Genomic DNA, 21,362 nt, shown 5'->3' with positions numbered 1-21,362 from the left:
TATTTCCTCATGATTTAAGAAATAAACATTTTTAATGAAAAAACAATGAAGAAAAAAGAAAAGACATCTGCCACCGAGGAGAAAGCATCCATTTAGCCTGGCATAAAAAGTCTTGGACAATTACCAGCCAAGGAACAAAATCTACCAGCATGATGCAGAAGAGTACAATCTGGCTAGGGTTTTTCATTAGTTTTACTTACCTGTTCAAAAAGTTAACTTGCTCCCAGCAAGGCAAACGTGCTATAAAACAACCTGGCCCCAAATCAAGAAACAGAAAATAATGACAAATGCAAATAGGTGAGTCATGGGCACATCCGTGATGTTTTATACCTGTATCTACAGTTTTCAGATACCAACGCATGAAAGCCAGAAACCCCAGCTTGTCATGCCAAATAAATCAGAATTGAATGGAAACCAATCTAATCCCGGCTGGTAACAAGTGTACATTGTTACTCTTACAGGTGCTTAGTAGCCCTCAGTGAATGAATTGGTGGTCTCAGTCCAGTGGATGACTGTCCATCCCATAAGTAAAACACCACCACAATTAACAGTGAGAAAGGTGAAGGACCAAAAGCATATTTCATTCCCCCCTCAGCTTGCAATATGGGCTTTAAGGACAGAGGTCACCCATGAGGTGGGGGAAGTCAGCCTGGATTCCTGTGCCTCCTCAGAGGGACAGACATCTTTCACCTCCATGCCATCAATGGCTCACTAAAGTCACAAAGGGGCAAATCCCATTTGAGTCAACAGCAAAACTCCGAAATGACGTCAAAGGCAGCAGGATCCAGCTGAAAGTGGGGGAAGGAAAAAAAGAGGAAGGAAATGGAGCCAATCTTCTTGAACTGAGAATGTGGATGGGGGAGAACAACCCATCTCACTATCGCCGGGTTATTGGTTTTACAGGGAAAGGCAAGAGAGGCAAAAGGAATGACTTGGAATCCAAGTGCAGTTTTATAGACACTTAGATTGAGGATCAGCACAGGTTTGTCTTAAAAAAAAATCCATTCCTTCCATTTGTAAATTACTTTAATTTAAATATTTTGAGGTTAACAAAATGCCTTTTGAATCAGACATGCCCCCAAAATACAAAACAGAAACAGAACCTCCTCACAGAGGGTAACCTCCCCCCCGCCCCTTTTTTTTTTCTACGCTGGCGTTTATGGACTGTAAGTTGGCTGTCCTCCAAGGTCTGACACAATGCCTGGAGTGCTGAGAACAGCTGGAGTTCATTTTCTTCCTTCAAATCTACACACTCTCCTACGAAGCTGCGGTTTGGCATCTCTACCGAAGAGAGAGTTCAGTGCAACAGAAACGAACCCCAGCCGGGTTTCTTTCCTATCCAGTGCTCGCTGGGCAAAAGAAAATAAAAAGCCCTTCCCCTTCCCCCACACATACGTACACGACGGACTGTACCACACAAAGGGTCGTTCACGGCTGCTAGACATGGGTCACGTGGAGAAATGTTTGCAGATAAAACCAACACTTTAACCCCTTCCCCCATTTTTTAAGATAAACACCAAGATGCTGGGGACTGGGGACTGTGGAGAGGCCTGGTCCTGGCTATTCCTGCCTCCTCGGCATGCTTGCAAGTCGCTCTGCACCGTGCACAAATCAGGCCAAGAGCTGGCAGTTTGGCCGCCGTTCAAGTATGTCAGCGAGTCCAATCTCCCCCCTCCCCCATCAAGTTCCTCAGTGTTAGGACCACTGTTAGAAGCGTTATGGTGTGGTACAGCGTGTCTCGCTAGTGCTGGTTTAGTTCACATTCGGTCAGGCGGGGGTGCCCAGAGCCCCCTCCCACGTCACAAAATCACACACTGCAGTTTGTGAGAGCCGGTCGCTCTGTCTCCTCGCCATTTGGTCTTTTTCTTTTTCTTCTGGCTTTTCTCTGGGATCTGTTGCCTGTTTGGAGGAAAGAAAGAAGCAAAGCCAGTGAACCATCCATGCTGTTTAGGCTAGGGGTAGATAGACAGGTAACCTACAGCTCTAGGAATCAGTCAGAAGAGGGTGAAATGACTTTCCCCGCTCCCTGATCCCTCCGGCAGGTGAATCTCTCCTCTTCCCTCGTGCACAAGGAGGCACGGGGCCAAAACAGAGAAAGAACAAAGGGACATGAACTCTGTCAGTGAGAGTTTAAATATCTGTGCTGTTAAAGGAGCCAACATCCTGGCACAGCTTCTACGTACGGTGAGAGGGAGACGAGAGTTCAGGAACAAATTGTATTTCCTGGGCCTCCGGGCAGCAGGTGCTGCTTTTATCAAGGTCTCTTTCACTGTGTTGCTGGCCAATTTCTTAGCTTGCTAGAGCTCTGAGACAGGGACAGTATCTCCTGGGGCAGCACCTCACCCGTTGCAGGCCCCACTGGTATTCGATAATAGCAGTAATCACCATAGCACTGCCAACCACCCCATTAGAGTCAAGGAGCTGAAGTGAATGAAATTTGGAGTGAAGAACAGCCTTCCGTTGGAGGGGGTAGGAGGAGGGGAAGGCCTCTGGAGCAGCTGGTAAGGAAAAGGAAGGGAAATCGTGTGGCTACAGAAAAGGTGACAGCCGCAAAAGTGGGCGTGGGTTCCGTTGCCATGGCAGTGGATTGCATTGTCCCATTTTAGAGGAGCAAGGGACTGCAGAGAAACAGAAATCAGGGGAGAACTAAAGCCTGTTGCAGATTCATGCCGGGCTGGAATTTCCCCCAGGGCAAATGAATTGATCTGGAATCAATCAGCTTTTTTTTTTTTTTTTTTAACAACCCTGCTGCTCAAATGGGTTCTATCCTGTGCTGATACATACAACATTTTCCAAGCCGGGCAGAGTGGCTCAGAAGGAGAAAGTGTTCCGTGTCCTCGCCAGACAGCAGCCCCTCGGAAGACCCTCCAGACAGAAGGAATTCAAAGCAATCAGCAAGGCACAGCCGGGATTCCCTCCCCGCTGGATGTCCCTGCAGCCCTCAGTCACCTCCTTCTGCCAGTGTTGCAGGAGTCATCTCTTTAGTGCCACTACAGTTCCATTTGAGTTGCACCTCTGTGTTACTGAGGGCCTCCCAAGTTCTCTGGGTCACAAGCTAGTCAGCGTTACGTCTTTTAGAAAAGGGGACTGGCTGCTACACACAGGGCTGGATCATCAGCTGGTGTAAATGGGCATAGCTCATAGATCATTAGTTTCCCTAACACTAATGCGAGTGACACTAACCAGTTTAGTAGGGATGTGAGTGGGTAGCTGGTGCGGAAGTAGCTGGCCACAGTGGGTGGGGGGTGGGGCCCCCACCACTCAGCCCCCTTTAATCAGTTAACCAGTTAAATGTAATGTTTAACCAGTTAACTAATTAAATGGGATTTTACATCCCTACAGTTTACACCAGGTAAGATTGGCCCAGAGCTGCAGAATAAACAGGAGAAAGAAAGGTTGGGTAGTTAAATGCAGGACTTGGGGTTGATGCCACAGACTTACTGTGTATCCGTGGCAACTCACAAAGGTCTGAACCCTAGTCTTTGGAGTATTTAATCTGTGTGATGGGGAAACTCCCTAAACAACCGCCTCAGCTTATTTCATGGGCTGAACAGAAAGTTAACCACACCAAATACAGGAAGCAGGCTTTGCCAACTCTTGCGATTTGATTGCGAGCCTTGAGATAGTTGGCGTTTTTCTTAAAAGCTCCAGCTCCTGGAGCCGTTACTTATGGAGAATCGTATCTTTGCTTTTTTTAAATGCTACTTATGGAGGAAGAGAAAAGCATAGGACTCTTAAGGGCTCAGAGACTAGAAAGCACAAAGCTCTCACAATAAAGAAACACAAAAATCAAGCCAATCTTATGATGTGTGGAATCTGATGCATGATTTTGGAACGCTTGCCAATACTGCATTGCTAAAGAGAAATGTGTGGTCCTTGACTTCTTCCTCTCACTGCAACCACATTCCATTGATATAGAAGTTCGAAAGACGTGTTGAATGAGGTTTTTTTTTCAGGACAGTTAACTATTCAGAGAACTGACCAAACCCAAATCTACTGCTTAGTGGTCTAATTAGGAAGCAAGGTAACATTGCCATAGTTTATATATGCATACAAAGCATGCTGCTTTCAGGCAACACTGAGCAGCATTATACAAAGCTTATTTCTGGAAGATGATCCCAGGGATGGAGAATTACCCTGACCCTGTATTACAGTGGGAAGAGGACTAGTGTAGCTCAGCGGTGAACTTACAGCACAATGAAGGGGATCAGGAAGATCCTGATAATTCACCTACCAGTTAGATGCGGGCACCACTAACTATATGGATTGCGCCAAGCTCCATGGAGCCAATCCCAGCACTTGTAAGAAAACCTGGGACTCAACCAAATGCAGCTCTGCTCAGGAGGAGCACAACCATTGGCTGACAGTTGCCATGGTATTACTCAGACTATGACTCATGGGCTTGGTTCTGTCTAGAGCTAGCCCCTTATGTTTGGGAAGCAATTTGGAGATAGGTGCAGGGTTGTAGGACATTTAAAATGACATTTTCCTGACTACAGCTGAGCTCACAATTTGTGACAAAAAATTAAGCAGATGATTTTTATCCTTTATCCGACTGTGGATAATCCGTGATGGCCTTTTAACAGTTTTCTTAAAGCACTTCAACAAAAATTAGTTTCGATTGATCAGATAAGGTGGTGGCCTCATTTATGTTCTCTAATTGAATGAATGCACATGATTTTTTCAGTACTGAAGGCAACAGGGCTGCACAGCTGTCTAACGGGACTAGTGGAGCCTAACAAACGATGCAAATGAAGAAAAGAGCCGAAACGTGACTGTAAGGTCCTGGTGTCCATGTTTTGGGCTAGCACATACAGAACATATATTTTAAATGTAACTTTCTTAACCGAGAACATTTGACTTGGAGTCACTGAGAAACAACAAATAGGGAGCCAATTATTTTGTTGTGATTTTTCAACATAGTGATGGATAGTGTTAAGAGCTCAGTGTAATTAATACTAATGCCCAGCCTACTAATTGCAAGGTGCAGAATAGATCAGAAACATCCTGGGATGTTGCCAACTGATATCTGTAACACTCTGATAATTTTCCACCCACACCTTCCTTCTGCTAGCTTGAGATGATTTTGGAAGAGTGGGTAGCACCATCTGCTTTCGATGGAAGCTGACTCAAAGCTGTGGTAAGATAAACAGTAACAGAGAGGCGCTGTGTGTAAGTGCCTAACAAGTTTCATTGCTGGGGAAGCCATTTCTTCCACCTCATATGGAAAAAATATAGCTTCACCTGACAGCATTAGTTATTAGCACAACAACTTTCTTTGACAGGGCAAGAAGCCTTGCGGCTGAAGTTGGGGGGAAGTGGCAGATGTGGTATGTCTTGACTTTTGTGAGGCTTTTGGTACTGTCTCACCTAAACACACTTGGCAAATACAACCTAAATCGGGGTAGGCAAACTAAGGCCCACAGGGCTGCAGCCAGCCCATCAGACCTTTAATTTGGCCCTGAAGATCTTGCTGGGGAGCGGAGTCAGGGGCTTGCCCTGCTCTGGCAAGTGAGGTTGGGGGTTTGCAACACACCACACGTGTTGTGGCTTCGCTTAGTTCCCAGAAGCAGCAGCATGTCGCTCCTCCAGCTCCCGTGAACAGAGACAGCCAGAGGGCACCATACGCTGCCCCAGCCCTAAATGATGGTTCTGCAGCTTCTACTGGCTGGGAACCCTGGCCAACGAGGGTGGAAGGGGCAGCACTTGTGGATGGGGCAGGGCACAGAGCTACCTGGTCGCACGTCTGCAGAGGAACCTGAGGGGAACGTGTTGCTTCTTCTGGGAGCTGCATCAACCAAAACCTGCACCTCTGACCCCCTCTCTCATTCCAACCCCTGCCCCAATACTCTTCCTGCCCTCTGAAACTCTCAGTCCCAGTGTGCAGCACCCTCCTGAACCCAACCCCCCACTTCAGAGCCCACCCCCTCCAGCTGGAGCCCTCACCTCTCTGTACCTCAGCCCCCGATTTTGTGAGCATTCATGGCCTGCCATACAATTTCCATACCAAGATGTGGCCCTCAGGCCAAGACGTTTGCCCACTCCTGATCTAGAGGGAGCGTCTATACATGGGTGCATAGCTGGCTGGAAAACTGTTACCAAAGAGTAGTGATCCACGCTTCACAGACCAGCTGGAAAGGCAGATCAATATTTTTAGTTCAGGTCTGTTCCATATTTTCATCCATGATCGGATAATCGTGTGTTACAATGAATGAGGCACCTCCTGCCAACAACGGTTAATCCATGGGCGAGTAAAGTGTTTTATGGCTCACCTGATTACTCTAACAAGATCATGGAAGGCTTTGTCAACATTCAAAGGCGGGTCCTTGGCACTAGTTTCTATGTATGGAATCTGAAAGATAAAAGCCCAGCACCATAAATACTAGTAACATTTTGCTGGTGGACAATGAACCTTTCTCAAGTGACAACCCAAGGAACTAGAGCAACTTGGATGCAAACCAAAGGGTGGTGATATAATGACTAGCACAGAAGAACTGTACTGAACATATTTAGGGACACTTTCAAATAGTCTCTTAGGCTATGTCTAGACTGCAAGCCTCTTTCGAAAGAGGCTCTTTCGAAAGATACTTTGGAAAGAGCCTCTTTCGAAAGAGAGCGTCTAGATTGCACGTTGAACTTTCGAAAAAGCGGCTTGCTTTTTCGAAAGAAAGCATCCAGTGAGTCTGGATGCTCTCTTTTGAAGAAGCCCTATTTACATTGAAGAACGCCTTCTTTCGAAAGAGGAACTTTCGAAAGAAGGCGTTCTTCCTCGTGAAATGAGGTTTACCGCCATCGAAAGAAAAGCCGCGTTCTTTCGATTTAATTTCGAAAGAACGTGGCTTGAGTCTGGACGCAGGGGAAGTTTTTTCGGAAAAAGGCTACTTTTCCCGAAAAAACCCCTGAGTCTGGACACAGCCTTAGAGCAGCAGACTGTTTAATAAGGGTGCTCTGAACCATGGCATTCATAGCACAGAATCATGCATCTTGGGATATCTCAAAGCCCTTTGCCAACAAATGGTCTAAACCAGTGTTTCTCAACCTTTTATTTTTTTATAAAGTACTCTCTTTTTAAAAAAATGATAAGCACCCCCAGTACCTACAGTTTTCAGACACACAATTTTTATCCCTACAATTGCAACACATTCATTTAAATTACTTAATCGTAGCCAGGCAGGCGATGACATTTTTGAGTGTAAAAAGTACAACAATAATAAAGTGCTGTAAAACTTAAAACAAAAATTCAGTTTTCTCCAAATTTCAGTTGTGTTGACGTACCCTCCAGACTTCTCTCGAGTACCCTAAGGGTACTTGTACCACTGGTTGAGAAACACAGGTCTAAATCACTATGGGCGAAATCCTGTTCCCATTGAAGTCAATGAGATTTTGCTATTGGTTTCAATGGAGCCAAGATTTCATCTTACATAGAGAGGTCACTTCACTCAACATTGAAATGAACAAGAGGCAGAATGTAGCCTTTGGGGAACAATGCACAGCTGTGCTGTACTGGAGTTTGGGGTACAAAAAGAAAGTTATATCCAAATGAGACTGCCTGGAGAAAGGCAGGTAAGTGAAATGTTGCCATGACATCAAGGTGAATTTGTAGAGTGGACAGAAAATTCTTACCAAAGATCATAGAATCATAGAGCTGGAAGAGACTTCAGGAGGTGATCAAGTCCAGCCCCCTGCCCAAGTCAGGACCAATCCCAACTAAGATCACCCCAGCCTACAAAATATGCAGCATACAAAACAGCTAGAAGTCTAAAGTTCCAAATTTGGGGGAAGTAATTGCAGTGGTTATTATGAGGGATGTTCTTTCCCCCTGGGATGTACCTGAGGATATGAAGACTACATTTACAAAAACAAACTATGCGAGAAGTTTGCTGGAGAACAAACACTTGCTAAACATACCTTCCCGCTACACTACATTTTAAGGTCCTTGAAGGGTGATTTCTACAATTATCCTTCAGATTTCGAAAAACTTCTGTTCAGATGATAGAGAAGGTCATTTTCCATTGGTACCCAAGTGAACTTTTTGGTTACGTGTAGTTGACATACCCAGTGAAGAGCTACATTTGTAAACTTGACTGCTGATATCCCATGTGAAAATTCTGCATTTGCACATGCAGCACCTTCTATGCTACTGAAACAACATAATTCACAGCTATGTACTGGGTTGTTGTTTAGGTTGTCTGGCTCGCTACTCTTCCACAAAAGCTTCTTTACAGGACTGGGAGTAAATATACCTTGAATAATTCACATGATATTATCTTTAAAAGTCCTTTGGGATGCAGCAAGTTCCATTAAGTCTTTTTCCATGCCTGGGAGCATTTAGAAGTGATTAACCTAGTATAACAGTGATTATCATCTTACTTGGGAGCCATTTCTGGAGCCAAACTGCAGTATGAATAATAGGGAGTTGACAAGTTGGTTCTGGTTTACATGAGTTTTACACTCATGTGATTCCATTATCGTTAATGGACTTTCTCCTGATGGACAACAGACGGAACTCAGAATTAGGGCCTGTGCATCTACTAACGACTTTTTTTGCATTTTCATGTGAAGAGTGCATTCTGTCCATCTTGTATGCACATTCGTCCCACCTGCACAGAACTTGCATTACCTGACTTTATGGTACGTGTGCACCATAGATTTAGCCATGTGGGTCCCAAGATAATAGAGAGGTAATATATTTTGTTGGACCAACTTCTGATGGTGAAAGAGACAAGCTTTTGAGAAGCTGGGGGTTCCTCTCCCAGACTTGAGGAAGAGCTTGTCTCTCTCAGCGACAGAAATTGCTCCAATAAAAGATATCTCACCCACCTTATCGCTCTAATGACTTTATGATCATCATAGCTCTGCTATAGTATGGCGTACAAAACTGGTACTGCTTCAGCCATGTACCGGCCTCACTGGAAATTACCTCTCTCTATATTACAGGTTGAACTTCTCTAGTCCAACACCCTTGGGACCTCACTAGAGCTGAACCACAGAATTTTCCAGGTCATGGGAGGTCAATATTGTCTAGCAGCATTACCAACACTTCTACTGCTTACTGTCTTAGAAGACATTTAGGGGTAAATTAGAGCTAAATAACAGTGCAGAACACTGAAAACCAGGACTGGTGGCTGTAAACAAATTTTATGGGACTGTGGGAAACATGGCCACACCCATGATAATCAGCTATCCAGCTAACTAAAATCATGCTGGACCACGGATGTGCCGGACTAGAGAGTTTCAGCCTGTACTTTCTTTGCTTTTTATTTGAAAATGTAATTGCTATTGTTTAATTATAAAATAAGTGATCCAATTAAACTCCAAATGCAAAATGAAACTCATTCCAAATGCCTGTAGTGAAAATTAAAATCAGAGTCAAAACAACATGCAAAAACCTCAAAACAAACCAAAAAAACCCACTCCACCCACAAACTTACGTTATGTTTAGTTGCCATTTCTCTTCCTTGTTCCCTAGTGATTTTCCGCAAATGCATTAGATCAACTTTGTTGGCCACCAATATCATTGGAAAAGACTCTCTGGAAAAAAGCAATTAGGAGATTTTCAGTGTTAAGGGTTTAGGGTCAGCTTCCTTTTCAAATACTATCACCATCTTGCGTTTTCAGGCAGAAAGAAGCACCATGTAGGCATTTAGCAACTTACTTATAATTAGGCTCAGAAGAATTAGATATTTTATTAGTAAATGTTTGTAAATGTCATTGTCAATGTACCCACAAACCCAATGAAAAACACTTTATTACTTTGTCTGTATAGTTTGCTTACTATAAATGAAACATAATGCCTGAGAATGTATTAGTGTCAAAATCCTATGAAGGTGTAGGTTTGTCATATCCAAGGCTTCTATAACAAAAATTGGGCTAACTCCTGACCTGCTGTAAATCAGCATAGTTCCCCTGAAGTCAACAAAACTATGCCAGTTTAGTCCAACAGAGGATCTGGCCATATGCCTTTTAAATCTGGCCCCCTGAATAATCACGATCTGTCATTAATGCTAGTATTCTACTGAGCTAGATTCTCCTGTGAATTTTTACCCATTAGGCCCCATGTACATCCAATTAAGTGTAGTTATTGAATGGGGTTTAACTAGTTTTGAAACTGTTAAATAAGATGAAATGGCTTTTACTATTTTACAATTTTAAATTGATTTTACAATCAATTTTACAATTGATTTTCCCTATTTCTTTAGGAAAAACAAAATATCACATCAGCTTTTTTCCCCTTTACTTTCTAAAATTATGATTTCTATATTATTTGCTATGACAGAACCATAAGGTTTGCCTTGACAAGTAGCCAATCTTACTTATTTGTATACAACTTTTGATGGGTGTTACTTTCAGTTCACATGAATGTTCAGACTTACTTTCCATATTTTGTTTTTTTCAATGAGACAGAGATGGACTCAATCTTTTCTCTGGAATATTGCTTCATAACTGTGGCTGGAGGTGCATTGTACGCAGCTCTTTGAATTTTCATTTACTCTTATAGTTAATTATGATAATATGGATTTAATTTACATCAGAGTGATAATGAATATTGATTCTATGTGTATACTGGAGTAAATGCTTTGCTCTTTTTGATGATTCAATGTTCCTCTGGTTTGTAGCACAGCGGTAGAAACAGAATAAATTTGGACAGTATGTAATTTGCCTTGTTTACGTCAGAAATAAAACTCTGGATATTGTTCCCTGTAGTGAGTTGTATGATTGCTACTTGAACAAGGCAAATACATTTAACTGTTGTAGTGTCAGTAGCTGTAATGAAAAAGCACCGTCTTCTAAATAACTCTAGAGAGAAACCATAACTAGTTTGGATTTCAAATCTCCAAATGCTTAAGGGGACATACGATTCTTAAGATGAAGATACAACCAAATTCTGTTGTCATTCACTCTGATGTGAAGCTAGAGTGACGGCTGGACACAGTGTAGAATCCAGTGCCATGTTGGATGAAACACTTTTCTCGTGCTGCTAATAGAACCTGGGCCTTTTCAAATGATTCAAGATTTTTAAATAAGCAAAATTTACTCTTCATCATTTGACAGTTTGTTTAGGTTTTGCGCTTCACTCAGATTGGACTGGGCAAGACGAACATGTTTCTTTCTCGTCAATTTCACTTCCCATTTCTCATAGGCAGCCTGTTGTGTTTGGGTTTACAGTACCCCTGAAGGGAGGAGAAAGTTTCTTACCAAAAACAAGAGGGTGATCCATTTTCAATGAATTTTATTAGCTAAAACTCATGTCTAATCATAATAGAAACAAAGTTTCATTCTCTCTCAATTTACAAAGGCTTCACTGTTGACCTATCTTAGGCCCAGAATTTAAGAGAATGTGGCAGACATGGAGAAAATCCCATTTCTCTGTCTAGGAGGCAAATAAAAATGATTGGTATTTATGTTTATCTAGATGCAGTAAAAATACTTTCATTTCCTACTCTCGTGGACACTTCAGTGGAAAAGCATTCCAGCCATAAACCTCCCATGATATGAGTCCACTCCTCCTTTCGGGGAGTTATTCAGAGCCGAAAAGAAGCCAGCCACAAGGATTGAATCCTCTGGAACCTGCTCTTGAATTCTCTCTTGTTTAAAAAAACCATGATGAATGGAAAAATTAAGTGCTTTAAAGCTGCAGGGATGCATGAACTAGAGTCACACTCCACCCCGTGAAAATTAAAAAAAACACCCTGGTGCACTAGAATGGAGAAGAGGGAATTATTAAAAGATGAAAAGATTCTATGAGCTTCCTCTTTGATCTTTCTGAAGTACTGGTTAACCGCTGGTTTAGACCTCTAATACTGCCTTATCTTTTGTATTCTCCTCTATGTAAATCTTCATCAAACAGACATTTAAATGCAAACACACAGAGGTATTGTTCATTGAAAAAGAATGCCACCTAGATCTCAGAACTTCCCATCTATAGATCTCAAAGCACTTGACAAAACGGGTAAGTTACTTGATCCCATTTTATGGATCTGGAAACTGAGGCACAGAAAGGGAAATGACTTGCCCAAGCTCACCCAGCAACCAATGGCAAAGACAGGTCTAACTGTGCTCTAGCTGTGGGACCATAATGCCTCCCCAACCGCAGTGCTTTGTGTTTAAGGGAGCTCTTCCCTCCAGTGCACTCACCTGTCTTTGACTCGGAGGATCAGCTGGTGGAACCTGTCCACGTGTTCAAAGCTGGCTTTGTCTGTGACAGAATAGACGATAAGGAACCCGTCCCCCGTCCGCATGTATTGCTCGCGCATAGCGCTGAACTCCTCTTGCCCTGCAGTGTCTAGAACTAGCAAAGGGGCGGGGGAAGGAAGGGGAGAAAAGTGTTAGTCATTTTGCCATCTCTAATCTACATTACAGCTTTCTTCACATTTCCACCTTCACTGAGACGACTCTCCGTAACTGACAGCTGCCATTCCAGGCTACCAGTTTGCTTCCTGGGTAAAAATCAGGTAGCAGGGGTGGTTGTGATCAGAGAATATTCCTAGCCATATGAGCTAGTGGAGGGAGAAGTACTATCTTCCCTTCATTGTATCATCTCCTTCTCTACACCCGCCATCCCCACACAGGACCAGGTGACTTCCACCTTCCTCCAAAGCATTCAGCATCGGTCTCCGCCACAAGCCGGATTCTGAGTTCGGTGCATCAGCACACGGCTAGTCCTGACTAACATGTTTTAATCCTCATCCTTTCTGCCTCGCAACCCTTGCTGTTCCCCACTCAGGAAAGCCCATGTCTAGGAAGGGAGAGAGAGGCCAGTGCCGAAGACACTGCTACTCCCTAGACCAGCGGTCCAGGTGGAGGCGGGACACACGTTTGAAGAACTTCTTTTTGTTTACATTCCTCGTCCAAAACCAAAACGTTATTTCACACTGTTCTTTGTTCCCGGCCCAAGGAGGAGAGCCTCAGGGCCAATCCTAAAGCCACTACCTGGCTAGGAAAGACAGTGAAGTTTTAACTGACCTCTCTGTTTGAGGTTCAGTCTGCAGCTATGAGTCTGTGAGCGTGCTTACATTCTGCGCCTGGCGGGGATTCTGCGTAGCAATCTGTCACCTGCACCATCCCCTCCAATCCCCAGCACACCACTAGCAGAGCGGTAACCAGCATGGGAAGGAGTGGGCAACAATTTTGGCAGGGGGGCCACTTAATGAATTTTGGTACATGGTCATGGGCTGCACCCGGTGAGCTCTGGGCACAGCTCACATTACCGATGCACCCAAAGGTTGCCGGAGGAATGGAGCCACGAGGGTTGATCTCAGTCTTGACCATCATCAGTCATTCTGTGCCTCCTGATTCATAGTGAAAGGCTGGAGAGTCTCCATGTTTGATTACCAGTGCGGGAGACTCAGTTTGCCCATCACACCCATGTGTGCAGGGGAACAAGGGAGGAAGGAATGGGGAGGAGCACAGGAAGTCATGGAGGACAATGGCCGAATAGGATTCTAAAAGAGACTGGAGTCTATTGGAGCTCAGGTCCGAGCCAGTCTGGCAATTGGTGCATTAGGGTAGGTTCAGCAAGCCACATCTGCACTCCTGGGTTCAATTCTGTAGGCAGTGGGAAAGCCCCCGAACTGTCACCTTTCAAATCCCAGAGCATGCGGGGAAGCAGCAGGGTAGCAGCTAACAGGGGATCCTCCGGGTAGAAATTAGACCACTCTACAGAGTGGAATACTGGCTATTCAAATGCCTAGGGGAGGTTAGTTAGTGCCTATTATGCCCGCTGGCGTGTAGGGCAGCAACGAAGGTTCTCCATTTTTGTCCGCTGGAGGTACTGGGTTAGAAAAGCAAAGCAGACAGCTGGACACACGGCCTGTCAGCATGTACTGCCCGCATATGCACCAGGAAAGGAGACACAGGACCATAAGCAATCTGCTGATTTGGCTGAGGGTGCTTGGCACAGGGGTGGGGTTTGTAGCCCTAACAAGACACCCTTGTTTGCGTCAGGTGTTGAGGTTGCCTTGGTTTACATAACAACACAAGAATGGCCATAATGGGTCAGACCAAAGTATCCTGCCTGCTGACAGTGGCCAATACCAGATGCCCCAGAGGGAGGGAACACAACAGGTAATCCTCATGTGATCCCTCCTCTGTCACACAGCTCCGGAGAAACAGTGGCTAGGGATGCCATTCCTACCCATCCTGGCTAATAGACATTGATGGTCCTAACCTCCATGAATCCATCTACAGTAAAACCTGTGTTAACCGGCATGCTTGGGGATTAGGGTGTTCCCGTTATCTAAAAATTCCAGTTATCTGAGGGTCCTATTAACCTAGGAAAAGCCAATGGACAATGATAGTAAAACTCGTTTTTAACATTGGTAGTTTTGTGGTGTGAGGCACTTGGTCCCACATTTCTATTTTGAGTTAAAGATGATTAGTACTTTTTAAATAAAAAATTAAGCCAATCATGGTAAACCAAGCAAGGGCTGTGAGCCTGAAGATGTGACAGTATTGTGGCTGGGGGCAATGACGGTAAACAAAGTTTTCTGATTAACAGAGTGCCGGATAACAAAGGTTTCACTGTAGCTCTTTTTTGAACCCTGTAAAAGTCCTAGCCTTCACCACATCCTCTGGCAAGGAGTTCCACAGGTTGACTGTGCACTGAGTGAAGAAAAACTGCCTTTTGTTTGTTTTAAACTTGCTGCCTATTAATTTAATTTGGTGATCCCTAGTTCTTATATTGTGGGAATAAGTAAATAACTTTTCTTTATTCACTTTTTCCACACCCGGCATGATTTTATAGACCTCTAGCATATCCCCACTTAGTGTCCTCTTTTCTAAGATTAAAAGCCCCCGTCTTTTTAATCTCTCTTCCTATGGGACCTATTCCAAAGCCCTAATCGTTTTTTGTTGCCCTTTTCTGTGGACTTCTAGAGGATAAGCACAGTGGAGCTGCTTTATTCCTGGTGCTTCCTGCAGAGTCAGCACCAGTAGCCAGCCATGCCAGCCTGCCAAACATACCACAAGGAGAAGTGGACTCCGCTATCTGCCTCTGCATGTTAGGCCTCCCTCGTAAAGGAAAGTGACTGGTCATAGCGTAACCTGCACACCTACTGGGGGTGGTGCACTGTCCCATGCAGTGCTACTGAGAGAGAATGAGTTTGCTCTACAGCAGGAGTGGGCAATCATTTTTGCAGGGGGCTACGTCATGAATTTTGGCAATGGTCATGGGCTGGCCCCCCTGGAAGAGGTGGGGCCTCAGGTGGAAAGGGGCTATTCCCTCTAGGCATGGCTAGCCCTTGGCAGGAAAGGGACACGTGGTGCGCTCCCCCACCCCCAGGCCAATCAGGGCCTGGGGTAGGGAGAACGCACAAAGTCTCTGGCCCCCAGCCCCACCCTGGCAGGGGTATACAATGCCTAGAGGGAACCTCCAGCCATTTTGAACAGCTGGCGGTTCATTCTAGGCACCGTACACCTCTGGCTGGGGGAGGGAGCTGCCAGCCGGGGGCCAATTTCAGTTCCTTGGACTGTGAGATAGAGCCAAGAAAATGGGGACTGGGAGGGAGGAAGAGGGGGTGAGAATCTTCATCCCTCCTCTCTTTCCTTGTACACATCAGTGAAGGACCAGCTACAGCTGGATGGCGTATGGGGGGGCTGATTCCACATAGGGAATGTGGTGCCACAAGTCCACTCTCCCCCTACCCCCTCAGCCTCACTCTCTGGTAGGGTAGGAACAAGTTGTACCCTGGAGCCACCCTCCACTGCAGCCCCTGCCCTGGTGTCCTGGGGAGAATTCTGGCGGATTCAGCTAAAATCCCTCCCCCGGCCTCTCCTGGCAGCATGGCTCTCTACCCTCTCTGCCCATGGCTTCGATCGCTGCCCTGACATCGAAGGCTGCCTTCAGCCTATGGCTGTTCCTGTGGCATTCCTCGGCCCGTCTGGTGACTGCTGTGCTGTCAGTCGTCTGTCTCAGTCCTGACTTACAGCATACGCTGGTCCGGCCGGGATGCCTTGTGTCTTGGTCTCTCTCACACACCAGCCTGCAAACTAGCCTTGTTAGAGCAATATTTTCCTTGGCCTCTCGGATCTCCAGCCGCCTTCCATGAGACATGTAAACATTTCTGCAGCCTCCCCTCCCCCTTCTTCCCCGTCGCTCGTTAGATGTGGAATTAGCGAGCATTACTGACCCCAGTTTCTGCTCCCCCGGGGCAGCATGGAACGCCAGACTCTGACACCGCCGTGCTGGGCTCCTGCCTCTCCTGTCTCCCTTGGCTCATTGCCACCGCCTCATAACAAGCGGCGACGGAGTTGCCGGGTCAGCCGCTTCCAGTGCAAGGGCTTTGGGTTGTGGTGCTCCTAGAAAGGTGACTGCGTGTTCCAATTGTAGAACAGCCCCTGGGGCCAGCCTAAAACATCTGTGGGGCCCCTGCACCCTGTGGAAATGGAGGCCTCCCCCATCTTAACTCAGTTTGGACCAGCTGAGCCTCTGTCACAGGGCAACCAGGCCAAACCTGAGCGGTACGGTGACCCCAGGTACCAGATTGCAACACCACTCACTCAAATTTGGGGTCAGAGCGCTGCTCGGGGTGGCCTGTCGTATGGGCAGTGTGCCCTCTAATTTTTCCCACTCCTGAGCAGAATGGATTTTGCGCCGTGCACCAGGGGAGGTGCTGCGGGACACGGAGGTGATGCGCGGACACATCTTCATAGTGGTGGCACCTAATACAATCCACGTGGCGGGGGTGGGGCCACGGGGTTCGCATTCTGGGAAGGGGCTCCGGCATGGGGCAGAGGGTTGGGGCACAAGGCTATGAGGTCTCAAGCTGTGGGGTGGAGCCATGAGTGAGGGGGGCTCAGGGACGGCCCGGAGGGTCAGGGTGGGGGGGAAGGTTGGGAGGGCTCTAGCAGGGGGAATAGGCTATGGCGTGGGACCAGGTTTGGGAGGGGTTTAATGGGGCCTTCTCAATCGCAGGAGGGGGGGGGGCTGGGTTTAACGCTGGGCTGCAGTGACTGCACGATAGATACACCCAAGTTCATCCCTAGAGCAGTTCGGGGACTTCAGAGGAGTTGCATTAGGGATGAATTTAGCTCAGTGAATTAGGCTCTGAATGGAGGGAAGATGCTGAATCCACCATTTGGGCCATTAGCCAGAGAACTTGGAACTTGTTGAGATTTCTGGAATATATCCACTCCCATTGATGTAAGGAGAGGATGTGGCACGCATGCAGCGTTCACTGTGACACTTAGGTTAAATATTATTCAATGTTCCCTTTTGTAGTCAACTAACGTTGGACCTGACCTGTGTTCCCTGCCCGCTGAGCGCTTGGGTGGCCGCCCAGGAGAGATTCAAATGCTGCCCAACTGATTAGCAGAATGCCCACTGGGCTCACAACCGGTATCATTTGTTTCTACTGGAGGTGCACCTCCCGTAACAAAATTTATTCCACAGCTGAATGGGGAAAAAAAAATTAGAGGGAACATTGGATCTGACCAAGACAAGCAGTTTGGAACCCCCTGGAGGGTGTGTGTGTGTGGGTGGAACCCCCGGAGGGCGGGTGTGTGTGTGTGTGTATGCGTGCCCAGGCACTATCATTGCTCCTGCAGCAGCCAGCGCCCTGGGCCCTGTAAATGACTGTGAAGGCGCTATGCTGACTGCTCTGCGAGGCGCCATGGGTCGGGGAGGAGCATGCCACACTCCAGGTAGTGCAGAGGTCTAGCTGCACGAGCCTCACTCCTTCCACCTGAAGCCCCGTCCATTTCTGGGAGCCCGGAGCCAGGTCCGCCACCCCCACACCTTGCCTAGGGCCTGTGCAGGCTGCCAGCTCCCTTGTCTGCATGTCTTGGGCCCATCCCTAGTGAACCAGCTCCCAGTGTTCACTACGGATTTGCCTTTGGCCTCCCCGGCTTTCAGCTGCTTCCCTTCTGCTCATCCACGTGATAACCTGCCAAGGAGAGCCGTGCCACAAGGACTCAGCTGGGCGTTTACGAGCCCCTGTGTTGTACGCTAGCTAAACACACAGGCTGCGTCTAGACTGGCATGATTTTGCGCAAGTGCTTTGAATGGAAAAGTTTTTCCATTAAAAGTATTTGTGCAAGAGAGCGTCTATACTGGCACGTATGCTTTTGCGCAAAAGCCATCTTTTGCACAAAAGCATCCATGCCAGTGTAGACACTCTCTTGTGCAAGAAAGCGCGGATGGCCATTTTAGACATCGGGCTTTCTTGCGCAAAAAATCAACTTGTCTTTCTACACTTGCCCTCTTGCGCAAGAATACTTGTGCAAGAGGGCTTATCCCTGAGTGGAAGCGTCGGAGTATTTGCGCAAGAACCACTGATTTTGTACAGTACAAAGTCAGTGTTCTTGCGCAAATACTTGCTGCCAGTCTAGACAGGCGGCAAGATTTTGCGCAAAAGTGGCTGCTTTTGTGTAAAATCATGCCAGTTTAGATACAGCCACAGATGTTCTATCACAGAAAAACACAAGCACTCGAATTCTTGCCCTTTCTTTAGGGGAAAGAGAAGGGCCTTCACCAAGGCGGAGAAGCCCTCTAAAGAACAGCCTCCGTGTCAACGCACAGCGTAAAGAGCCGATTAGTTAAAAGGGGCCTTTTCTCTGGCAAACAGGCCAGAGCCTCTGTGGTCTCCGTCTTGCCATACTGACATTTTCCTGGCAGAAAGACAAAAATAAAATAAGCCTCTTAGGAGGTCACAACCCCCGAGTCATAAAAAGTAGCTGACATGTAGTTCATTCTGTGAAACCACCTTAATTAAAAACAACCCCTACCCCCCTCTGGCAAGATGGATGGAGCCTACCGACACCTCACCTTCTGGTCAGAGAATTCCCCAAACTTCTTCCCTGGAAAAGCAGACAAGCTGTCAAATGCAAGTGCTCTTAGGACCGCAACAACATCCTGCCTCACAGTGAGACATGCCAAGCGTGAGCAAGCATGCACAGGGAGGGGTCAGGGTAACTGTCTTCAGTGATTTCAAGCATGTAAACACACAGGCTGGAGAGGGATTATGTAGAGCCTGCTCCAAATCTACTGGAGACTTTCCATTGACTTAATGTCTTTCAATCAGGCTTCCAGCACAGTATGCACAAGGATATAATAACTAGGAGCAAAAGTATGAGAGCTAAAAAGAAATACTGAATATCAGGGAAAATTCTTCCCTCCAGCAAGCATTGTGAGGGAGTGTGGAAAAACTTCCTAACTGGGAGGTCCCAAAAGACGAGGCCCTTAAAATGAGACTGCACAAACCACTGGAGAATGCAGGGATCACCAAGCACTGGCCTCTAGCCCTTTCACTAACTAGCTTAGCAATCGGGAGATGGAGCACAGAATTGGCGTTCACGCGAGCCTTTAGAAACACAGACATCTGTGTAGCAGTAATGCTCATGGAAAAAAGTATTCAGTAGCTTCTGTACCCAACGGGTAGACCTCAGTTACTAGCTTCCTCTCCCAACCCCACTCTGGAACTTCACAGAGGATCAGATCCTAAGTTGGCAGATTTCAGTGTAGATCCAAAATTGGTGCAGTTACACGGTTTTACACCAGCTGAGAATCTGGCCCAGGGAGCATACAAAGGGTTCCAATAAGTAGATTGTGGCAAGTTAGGTCCAGCAATGTGCCAACCAAATCATCTTGCCAGCCAAACATATGGTAGGGGCTGTTCTGGACTTCCCCATTCCCTGGGTGTGACCTAGAACCTCCTAGGAATTTGAGGTCCATGGAAGCATTCCATAATGGCTCCATCTGCAGAACAGAAATTCAGATTGGCATTTAACACTCACATAAAGGTTAATCTTTTGCTGGTCACTAACTCAACCTGTGTACAGAAAGAGGGGTAAGAAAACTGGCGATTGAAACTCACCTGGATACAGCTAACAAATTAGATTAACTCTGGGAGCTACTGAACTCTAACCTGCTAAGTGTGTGCGTTTCTAACCCAGTATGGTATATCCACTTTGACCTCAATGAGGTCATCAAGAAATAATGAAAACAGCTGAGTGCAGAGACAACGGAGCCTTCGCTCATAAAAGATTTCTAAGGAGACAACCTCCTATAATTCACGGTTAGGCCACATCTCCACTTGCCACGCTGGAGATCGATCTTCTGGCATTTGATTAAATGGGTCTACTTAAGACCCACTAAATCAAATGCTGAGGGTGGTTCTGGTGGGCACTGGTACTCCTGGCAGTTGTGAGGAGTAAGAGAAGCCTACGGGAGCGTTTGCTCACATCAGCCTCCCTCTGTGAAGACGACACCAAACTCACGTAGCTGGAGTTGCATATTGTCAACCGATCTTCCAGTTCTAGTGTAGACCTGGCCTTTACACTTGCACATCCCTTATTTAATAAAGCACTTTACAGTATTCACTAGCAACGTGCCCCAAATACTATGGGGACAGTTCTGCTGGATTGGCAGGGGCCATTAATAATTATCTTTGCACTTCTGTAGTAGTACCTTGCATACAATCCTGCTAAGTTGCTTCCTTCCCAATTAGTCATCAGGCACCTCTGTGAGGCAGGGAAATACGATTGCCCCCTCTTTATAATTAGGAAAGCAGAGACCGAGAGGCAGTGACCCAAACATGCTCATAGAGCAAATCCCACATAGGGCAGAACCCTAGTTAGACTTCAAGGCCTGAAAAATGAAATCCAAGCAAATTGCATTTAAAATTAGTTCAAGTGGGAAAAAGAGAGCAGCCTAAAGAAATTATATAGCTCAATTAAAAATATGTCATTGTCTTGCCAGCTTCACAATGAGCGTGAGTGTAGATCTCGCTTCAGGAGAGGAAAAACTCAAGCTTGTTAGCACAAAGCATTTTACAATGATATGGTGGGACATCATTACAGCTCATGGACAGTACACAGGCTTGGAGGGGAACGCCAGAGAAAGTGGACTATGTTTTTGGAACAAAAATGTCAAATGCCGACCCATTCAGCTTGTGTGTTACATCTACTTCTGCCTCGCTAGTTACTTATAAAAACCCTCTCCTATGTGTCTTCACTTAGCAATTATATTCTCCACAGTCAGTCCCAGATTCTAGTTTTACAAGCACAAGATGAAAAAAAATCACCCAGTGAAAGATTTAACTGCAAATGAAGTATAGTTAAAGAAAGACAGAAGAGTCTGAAGGTTAACATGATGCATTTCTCTACACTTAAGTCACGCTCCTCTGTGATGGTTTTGCTCTAACTACTCATGCTGAAGTATGTGCCTTGCACATGAACAGCTGTCTAAGGATTTGTGTGCTGCGATACCAGAACTTGATCAAAACTCAGATAACTCCATGGAAAGACACTCACTGATCTTAATGGGCTTTGTAGCAGGCCCCGAAGAAACAGTAAGGGTACGTCTCCACTACAGAGTTATTTCAGAGTAACTGACGTTATGTCAAAATAACATGGCGCGTGTCTAC

The 21,362-nt window shown here is 46.0% G+C and overlaps 1 protein-coding gene across 3 annotated transcripts in view; it reads right to left on the bottom strand.

Annotated features, from left to right (window-relative positions):
- Positions 1–1,008: 1,008 nt before the first annotated feature.
- The window catches only part of MRAS (muscle RAS oncogene homolog), a 64,104-nt gene continuing 43,750 nt past the window's right edge, over positions 1,009–21,362 (bottom strand). For all 3 annotated transcript variants that reach the window (XM_075933063.2, XM_075933062.2, XM_075933061.2), the window contains 4 exons: positions 12,136–12,289; positions 9,432–9,531; positions 6,273–6,352; positions 1,009–1,899 (listed from right to left, as the gene is read on the bottom strand). In XM_075933063.2, the coding sequence (XP_075789178.1) occupies positions 1,800–1,899; positions 6,273–6,352; positions 9,432–9,531; positions 12,136–12,289 (434 nt within the window). In that variant the 3' untranslated portion in view covers positions 1,009–1,799. The remainder of the gene's footprint in view (positions 1,900–6,272; positions 6,353–9,431; positions 9,532–12,135; positions 12,290–21,362) is intronic.

Source organism: Pelodiscus sinensis, chromosome 7, assembly GCF_052426305.1.
Source record: "Pelodiscus sinensis isolate ZL-2025 chromosome 7, ASM5242630v1, whole genome shotgun sequence".
Lineage (NCBI taxonomy): Eukaryota > Metazoa > Chordata > Testudines > Trionychidae > Pelodiscus > Pelodiscus sinensis.
This window is presented reverse-complemented; position numbering and strand designations above follow the sequence as displayed.